Genomic DNA, 9,811 nt, shown 5'->3' on the forward strand with positions numbered 1-9,811 from the left:
GGATCTTGTATTTTTCTCTGTACATAATCAAATTGTGCAAATGTATTATTTACATATAAATCGCTTAGATATTTACAGCCTTCTTCTATTAATAAATCAAACAAAGGAGAAGGAAACAGTCTCTTCAACCATGAGAGCGGAGTGATCAAACTCGGAAAAGGGATTAATGTGTTCTTAGTATTCAATCTCGACCAGCACCTTGAATTTTTCCATATTATCGAATCTTTATTTTTAAATGTACTGCTGGGTAGTAGTTCTTGATAGGGTATTTAATTCATACTACTTAAACTCAGAAAAACTTTTTCTACCTGGGCCCAGCTATTACTTTTTTCCTCCTCCACCCATCTTATCATATGTGCTAATAAAGTGGCATATTGATATTTCTTAATATCTGTGTACGCTATTCCTCCTCTACAAAGTTTATTAAACAATATTGATCTCTTAATACGCATCTTTTTATTCTGATGAATAAATAAGTCTATATCTCTCTGTAATTGATTGATCATATATATAGGACATTGAATTGGAATACATCTCATAATTTAAGTAATCTTTAGTAATATAGTCATCTTAGTAGCCGTTATTCTTCCTAGCCATGAGATATTAAAATTTTTCCGATTAGCTATAATCTCTGGAATATATCTTTAAGATTACTAATAGGGCGTTCCCCACATATGCCACATACACACCCCCTTATTAAAGTACAGCCTGACTATTGGCTGATACCCAGGGCTCCCACGTGGGATACTGGTTTATAACAGAGATCACTGGCATTCTATTGTTTTTACCCTGACGAAGGTGCATGTACTTTGGCACCGAAACGCGCGTCGGACGTTCTTGCTTTTTGTTTTATCACTGGGCACTTTATTTTTCATTAATTGTTAGCATGTTGCTTTCATGGTTCACTTACATTGATTTTTACTTCTGATCTTTCCTCCTATGTCTGTCTAGCAAGCTTAACAGGGAGAGAGGCTTTGATAGTTTAACTTCTTGCCAGTCTTTTACTGGTAATAGCATTTTTCATCTTTCTCTAATTGGCTATTTTGTATATACCGATTTGGCCACTTGGCCACCCAACAGGCTTTATTTAACTCATTTAAATAGCCCTTCATGCCTCATACAGGCTGACTTTATGTTGACTGTTAGGTCTATTTGGTGTTATGTATACTGACTGACTACATAGCCTCTCTTTCCTAGCAGCAATCAATTGTTCTCACAGGGGCTGACGTGTGTTTGTATGTAGATCCATATTTAATAAAACTCCTTTTTATTGTGATACCAGCCTTGTGAGAATTTGTACACTACATATTTTGAGATAGGAGGTTTTACGTACAAGGTGTTTATTGTAGTGTATTTAATTTTTTCTTTTAAAACTGTACTGCCGAATGTCAGAGGACATTTACTTTGCTTCAGGTTAATTACTTTATATTTACATTTAGCAATACTACTATCTATATTTCCAGGGAGCATGTTATGTTCCCTTGTGGTGAACCTGCATGCTCTGTTTTGTTTTGTCTTTTTAGAACTTTCTATAACCCTCACTCCAACTCTGACTCTGTACTGCACCACAAACAGCATCCCATGTTTCCAACCAAAATCTCCACCGTTGCAGCACATGTCTCTACCCAAGGACAAACTATACCTTCTCTCCATTGCTTTTTGGCTATCAATACACCATCATAAAGCAATCCCCAGCTTGCTTCCCTTTACTCTAGAATATGAGAATGACTTAGATGTGCAGAAATTTGTAAAAAATTGCTGCAGCTCAAAGTCTTCCGAACTATCAGTAAGCCCTGAATTCTTATTTCAAAGTTGCCTCGTTAATTTTGCCCAAAGATTTGCTAGCTTTTCCAAGTCACACACAATTCTTGGACTGAGCTCTACTTATTTATTATTATTATTGCTATTTATAAAGCGCCAACAGATTCCGCAGCGCTGTACAATTAGTGGAGAAACGTACACTATACACAGACAAATACAAGAGGTAAGAGAGCCCTGCCCGTAAGCTGATATCTAGCCATTGGAGCTCTTTTATACAAAGTGCTTGGCTAGATGGCCCGTGAGCTTACAATCTAAAGGATACCATGGGGATTTGAGACAAGAGGTAGCAGGGGAAGTTTGGAGGTGATGGCTAAACGAGTTAACAGAAAAGCAGCTATTGGTAAGATGTTCCCATGAGATAGAGCAAAGCCATGGAATTATCACACAGGAACTGTGCCACCTCCAACTGTTTCACAAAGACATGTTTATGAAACAGTGAATATTGGATAAAAACCATGGCATAGCTGTTATTTTACAAAGCAGTTACACTCATTCAAAATGAGTGGAACATCTCTTGGGGATAAGCTACTTATCACATTAAAGTCATCGTGCAGAAGTTTGTGGGATGGAAGATTCTTCCTGATGGAGTAGATGGGTGTGCTTGCTGCTTCAGGCAGACCCAATAAACAGAGCATTAAGGAAACTTGAGATTTCATAAAAAAAAAAAAAAAAATATATATATATATATTTATATATATATATATATATGTGTGTGTGTGTGTCCATTTCTAAAACAAATATACTTTGTAGAATTTTAATAGCTTTAATATTTTCATTTTACGGCTGAACAAACATACATTGATTGTTTTGATGACAGTCATTTAAAAGCTCCAAAAAGCATTGAAAACTTTTTTCTATCCAAAATGTAACCGAATCTTGTTGTAAAATACAAAACATCTGGATTGCTGTATCGTTTAAATTGAAGAAGGATTTCATTTTTGTCGTCTCCAGTTTCTTCCAGTGATTGTATATCTGTTATAGGAATGAAAAGGTCTTTTCTTTTGCCCCAAAACGTCAAATGAGAAACTTTTACAGTTGTGCCAGCATCATTTAAGTAAATCATTCCTATAATTCTCCGAAGAAAATAACTTAGACAATACAACATTATACAAGCAAAGACGGCAGTACCAGTGCTGTATTGAACACACAAATATGTGACTTGTCCTTTCATGTAGTAATAATAAATAGGAGGCAGGAATATCACGGTTAAACTTGTCTGAAGTATTTTAAGTCTTGAAAGAGTTCTGCAGAACTGTATCCCATGTAGCTTGTATAGCAATGTAAAATTATCACATTTGTCATTTTGCTGGGATTTGGATGGACAAGGATATTGTGTGTTTGGTACTGTATGTTGTGGCTTATTTTTGTAATCAGATGATGAAGAACAGAATGCTTTGTTACCAGTGAAACTAGTTCGGCAAAACGGCTTTGACCTCCAGATCTTCAGTGACAGCTGAGATTGTAACGGCCAAAAACGCACAGAGAGAACGCCGACTTGTAGCATTTTTAAATATCTGTTAAAGAAAGATACAATACCATATATATTAGTTCAATGTGTATTTTAGTCAACATTAATACAGAATTTAATTTGTATTCCATTTCTTATTTCACTACGAATAACTGGCCCAGGATGGCACATCCCACAGATGGGGCTGGTATGGCTGCCACCTATATACAATCATGAGAAAAAGAAAGCACACCCTCTTTGAATTCTATGGTTTTACATATCAGGACACAACAATCATCTGTTCCTTAGCAGGTCTTAAAAATTAGTAAATACAACATTAGATGGACAACAACACATGACATATTACACTGCCTCATGATTTAACAAAAATAAAGCCAAAAACTGAGAAGCCATGTGTGAAAAACTAAGTACACCCTTACTGCTTTCATAGGAATTAAGAGGCTTGGTTGCAGATAGCTGCTGCTAATCAAATAAATTCCCTTGATTAATTGTCCATCAGCAAGTGTGACCACCTCTGTAAAAGCCAACGTTTTATAAGTTTGCTGTTCTGGAGCATTCACATGTGTGTTAACACAACGCCAAGGAGGAAAGCAACCAGCAAAGATCTTAGAGAAGGAATTGTTGCTGCCTATCAAACTGGGAAGAGTTACAAGGCCATTTCTAAACAATTTAATGTCCATCATTCTAAAGTGAGAAAGATTTTTCACAATTGGGAAACATTCAAGACAGTTGCCAATCTTCCCAGGAGTGGACGTCCCAGCAAATTCACCCCAAGGTCAGACCGTGCCATGCTGAGACACTTGTAAAAAACTCAAGAGTTACATCTAAGGCCTCAGTTAGGATGTTGAATGTTAAAGTTCATGAACGTACAATTACAAAAAGACTGAACAAGTATGATTTATTTGGAAGGGTTGCCAGCAGAAAGCCTCTACTCTCTAAAAATAACATGGCAGCAAGGCTAGGATTGCAAAGTTGCATCTGAAAAAACCCCACAAGACTTCTGGAAAAATGACCATTGAACAGACGAGACGTCTGGCCACAATGGTTATATCAGATATTTATAAGCATATTGGCTCTCATGGGAATTGTTGTTGCTTAGGTTATAGTAAGGTGGGTTACAGTTAATTTATTTATCTATATAGCGCGTGATGTTAATACACGGCTTATTGGCTGTAGAGCAGCGTGAGAGCTAGTGTAACAGTTATTTAAAAAAAAAAAATAATCATGATGTGTCCGTTATTTAAAAAAAAGAAGAAAAAAAAAGAAAAAGAAAAGTGTTCGTTTAAAAAAAAAAAAAAAGTACAGGAGTCTTAGTTTTCAGTCAGCGAGTGATATGTTTTTGTGGTTCATATAATGTTTTGTAATTTAAGGTTAGCCCCCTTCCCCTCTTCAATAAAGATCACGGCGTTTGCCTTTCTCCAATAAATTTCTTGGTGTTTGTTGTTATTTATGTATTATAAGCACAGCACCATGTCTGTTGAAAACAAAATAGCATATCAGCACAAACACCTCATACCAACTGTCAAGCACAGTGGTGGAGGGGTGATGATTTGGGCTTGTTTTGCAGCCACAGGACCTGGGAACATTGCAGTCATTGAGTTGACCATGAACTCCTCTGTATAGCAAAGTATTCTAGAGTCAAATGTGAGACCATCTGCCCAACAGCTAAAACTTGGCTGAAATCGGGTCATGCAACAGGACAATGATCTCAAGCACACCAGCAAATCTACAACAGAATGACTGAAAATAAAAGAATCAAGGTGTTGCAATGGCCCAAAGTCAAGACCTCAACCCAATTGAAATGCTGTGGCAGTAAAGTCATATAGGAAACAATTACTTCAAATTATTGCTGCTAAAATGTGTTGTAGAAGCTATTAAATGAGAAGGTGCACTTAGTTTTTCACACATGGCTTCTCCATTTTGGCTTTATTTTTGTTAAATAAATAATGTGTCAGGTGTTGTTCATATGAGGCTGTATTTACTTAATTTCAGACTGATAAGGAGCAAATGATTGTTATGTCCTGATATGTAAAACTATAGAATTGAAAGAGGGTGTTTTTTTTTCCCCTATGACTGTATAATATATATAAATACACAAAAGACAGGAGCCTGGAGTTGTGGGAGGGGCTTCCCTGCTTATAAAACACCAAGCAGGGCTTCCCCAGTTATCGGACGCCGCCTTCGTGAAGGTACCCTCCCAACTCTCTCCTTATTATACATACCAGGTGGGCCCTCTTTATTACAGGCTTAACCGATTGCTGGTTTTGGTATAACTAAAACGACTTTTGTATATTATAGTATGTATATGTTTAAGTTCTATTTGGCCTTATAATCCCGACCCCAAATATATATGTTTATTAATCACCTGAACATGCATACATGTTACATAGATATGTAAAATAACAGCTGAAATTGATATTTTTGGGGGCACACACTAGTTGGAGATATTAGAAGACAATGGCTAGGAGGGGGCGGAGCCAGCACCTGTACGAGCCGGACGCACACCGAGACTGCTCCGTGCATCGCACTCAATAAACAGGGACAATTACCGTCCCAGGCACTGCTATACCACCCCAAAGGCACCAGCTCGACTCCTGAAGCCATGGGGAAAAAACCTAAGAAGCATCGAGCGGACCCGGGCTCGGGCACCCGCGATATTGGAGATTTCCTCCGCACAACCTTGAGGACTGACACAGCCAAGATGGCGCCGGCTGAGGCCTACACGCCAACGTCGTCGGACGATGACAGCGCTGCTGCCGACTCTCTACCTCCTTCCCGGCCACGCTCAGGACCACAAACAACCACTGAGCTGGCAGAGTCTGCACCATCAACCAAAGCAGACATCAGGGCACTAATGGCTGAAATAAAAAAAATGTTTAATGCTGATATGGCCCCGATCCGAGAAGCGGGCACAAAGCTAACTGACAAGGTACAAGCACTTGAGGAAGGAATGGAGGGCACTAAACTGGCCCAATCAGCCACTGATGCAGCTATAGGCGCGCTCAAGAAACCATGCGCAGACCAACAAGCGCAAATAGCCACCATGGAGGACAGAGCCAGAGCCCGCAACCTAAGAATCCGGGGAGTACCGGAGTCGATTTCAGGGGCAGAACTCCCCCACTACTGCCGGAGACTGTTCGCCACGCTGCTCATGCCCAAACAGGCGAAGCAAATGGTGGTGGACTCCTGTTTCCGCCTCAACAAGGCTTCCAATGCCGCTCCAGAAGCGCCCAGAGACATCCTGCTAAAGCTGACCCGAGACTCCAACCGCGGAGCGATAATGGGGGCAGTGAGAGGTTCCTCCACAGTGTCGTTTGAGGGGGCACAGCTGATTTTCTTTCCAGACTTTTCAAGGCACACACTTACCTGGCGGAGGTCCCTCAAGCAAGTCACCCAGACATTGCAGGAACACTCTATCCCCTACAGATGGGGCCCACGCCGAATTATGGCGGAAAAAGCCGGCAAGATGCACACAATGTCATGCCTCTCAGAAGCACCCACTTTTCTCCAACGCCTAGGCATACCAGCGGAGAAAGCACTACACACAGAGCGCCCAACATGGACAGTTGCTGGAATCACTCCTTTTGTTCCTGGAAGGGGGAGACGTAAGATGGACACCTTACCCACCTGAGTGCAGGACTTACAGACACCCATGTTGGTGGTTCACACTGTTGGTGGACCGTAAGACTGCCTATTGCCTATAATGCAGATTTTATACCTAACCTCCCCCCCCCAAGGTCTAAACTGGCTCCGTAAGCTGACGGACTAGCCCTATATTATGATACACTCCCCCCCCCACAACGAGCAATGGCCTAAAGTTCATAATGCTTTCACTAACCATTCCCCAGGCCTTCCACCCTAGCAATAGTATGCCAAGCGTAAAGTCACAGCAAACGAAGGCTAGCAGGCTAACTGTTAACCTCACTGAAGGCCTCAGTGAAGCTGATTCCTCACAGCCATACCGCGATAAGACCTAAGAGGCACTACGAGATCTAAGGCCAGACCCCTCTATAAACGTAGACTGCCATAATGCACCCTGCCCATAATAGGGAAACCTAGTTGATATAACTTAAAAATGAGTGGAATACCGAAATGAGACCTTGAGTAACCCGCAATTGTACCATGTTTGATTGTAAAAAATTGTACGTGTTTCATGTGTCATGTTACCATTACGCTATCACTCGCACAAAATAAAGAATTTAAAAAAAAAACAAAAAAACAGCCTTTCAATCGGGAATTATGCAGCTAATCGCTTTTGTTTGTCTGCCATTGTTCGTTGTTTGTGATTATTACATAAGCTCCATGATGTGTGTACCGTGTGCACAAGAAGTAGATCAGAACGAATCTGGTTTGAAGAATGATGTATGAAAGGATCAAGCAACGTTGATGAAATAATGTCTGCTGAAGCCATGATCGGTCTGAATTATATTCACACATTTTTTTTTTTTTGGTGAGAATAAAGATTTGACCTTTTCTAAAAAAAATGCATGTGCCAGTGTGTGAACCTGTTTGTCAGTGTGTGTATCTGTGTCAAGGTGTGTGTATCTTTGCGACAATGTGTGCATCTGTGCATTACAAACATATCCCTAAAATAAAATTATTTACAAGAATCAACTTTACACACAAAAGCACACCTGCTCCCAAGTATGTGTATGCATATCAAAAAACAAAACTTGCTAAAAAGAAAACATTACACTCTGCTAATTAAAAGGTTTGCGCTGTGGTGCACATTTTTTTTTAGGGGTTCCACGATGTTGGTACACTATGTCAAAGGGTTCCATGGAAAAAATTAATTGGGAACCTCTAATCTAGAGTATTACATAAAGAATCTGAAAACATAAGAGACTTAAAATTGTTGGAAACTATAGTGCTAGTGCCCACCTCTGTGGTGCAGACTGGTAATTCTATCGGCGCTGGTTCAGGCTCCGCCTTCCCTGCCGACAGGAGAGATCTAATTGCCACGCTCGCATTAAAACTTCTCCCATAGGAAAGCATTTTATAATGCTTTCCTATGGGGTTTTTGGTGGCGCTGGGTGTGCTCATGCATTGTAAGGACGTCCACAGCATGTCCAAGAGTCGCCTAGTGACCCCGAAGGCCCTCTAGTGGCTGTCTGGTAGACAACCACTAGAGATGGAGTTAAACCTCTAAGATAATTATTGCAGTTTATTAAAAACTGCAATAATTACCTATGCAGGGTTAATGGACCTGGGACATTGCACACAAATTACTTCAATGGGCAGAAGTGATCTGGGTGCCTGTAGTGTCCCTTTTATAGTATAAATCTCATAATTTGAGTATTGTAGACTAAAATGTAACATTCAAGTTGAATTACCAGAAGACCCCATACCAGTGGATGGCACTGTTGTTGCTGCAGCCAGTTTAATGTGAAATGCAGTGATTAATATAATTTATCTGGTGGGAGAGGTACCAGAGACCTCCTGTACTAATAAATATAATAATAATAATATAAGGTGTGTCTGCCAGGACAGGAATAGTGCTGGCACTGGGCTATGCTAGGGGCTGCATATAGTGATAATGCATTTTATAGTAAAGAGATATACTGATTACTCCCCCTTAATGCTGTGACCGCTCTCACCTGAATCCCTTACCCATAAACCCGCGGGTCACAGTTATAGCGAATCGGGATCAGCCATCTACAGCAACTCACTCTGCCCAGGCTTGGAGTCCCGTCCCAGCAGCCTTTGCGCCGGCTCACAAGCCACCCTAAAAAATAACTTTGTGACCCTCTATCTGAGAGCCGGGATAGGAGCCCTTACATGACCCCCGCTATCTCCCACCGCCGGGCAGACCGATATCAGGGATCCAGGTGGGCGCATTCAAATAAAATAAACATTAAATATGAAGGGGACTATATTCTGCGGCGGAGTGATATGGATAATATGACCATAGGTTTGGAAGTACTTAATGCGTCATCAATAAGCGACCGCAGCAAGGAAGAGCGTCATCAGGGGCGGGCTTAATTCTATAAGTTTTGATTGGTCAATTTTTGTGCAGCTTTCCCTTTCACTAATCTCAGTGTAGAAGGAATGGCTGAGTGAGCTGTGTATGGGGATGGGGGAGGAGTGAACCCAGGGCTGCTACCTTACTGGGAATTTCAACCTTTTAGTTTTTTTTTTTTTTTTCTTTTGAATGAACATAGTATGAGACCAGCTTTGACTGGGAAATAAAATGGCCAGTTGGGAATAAAATACTTTAACATTAGAAATTACCTCAATTTTACATCAGGTGGTCTATTCACTAACTGTAACCAGATGATAGCAAATTAAAGTCTAAATTGTAAAATGAAAGATATAATATACAATCTATGACTACTGGAGACTATTGCAGTTGGAGAATTTCCATAGATCAGCTATTTTACATTTAATAATGCCATTCAGATCCCCAATGAGGTTCACTTCAGAGTTTATTATAATAAACCTCAGTATCCCTTTTTAATGCCAGATGTCCCACCTGAACATATTGCTGATATCGTTATATTATATTAATGCCTGGGTGCGATT

The 9,811-nt window shown here is 40.2% G+C and overlaps 1 protein-coding gene across 2 annotated transcripts; it reads right to left on the minus strand.

Moving 5' to 3' along the window:
• Positions 1-2,552: 2,552 nt before the first annotated feature.
• On the minus strand, positions 2,553-8,955 carry TMEM186 (transmembrane protein 186). 2 transcript variants are annotated; one of them, XM_063428879.1, is made up of 2 exons: positions 8,887-8,955; positions 2,553-3,335 (listed from the first exon to the last, which is right to left on the minus strand). In XM_063428879.1, exons 1-2 carry the CDS (start codon positions 8,901-8,903, stop codon positions 2,639-2,641), a joined length of 714 nt encoding a protein of 237 aa, XP_063284949.1. In that variant the 5' UTR covers positions 8,904-8,955; the 3' UTR covers positions 2,553-2,638. The 2 variants fall into 2 exon arrangements, with proteins under 2 accessions (XP_063284949.1, XP_063284950.1); XM_063428880.1 differs by having other exon boundaries at positions 8,900-8,948.
• Between the last annotated feature and the right edge of the window lie 856 nt (positions 8,956-9,811).

Source organism: Pelobates fuscus, chromosome 8, assembly GCF_036172605.1.
Source record: "Pelobates fuscus isolate aPelFus1 chromosome 8, aPelFus1.pri, whole genome shotgun sequence".
NCBI lineage: Eukaryota > Metazoa > Chordata > Amphibia > Anura > Pelobatidae > Pelobates > Pelobates fuscus.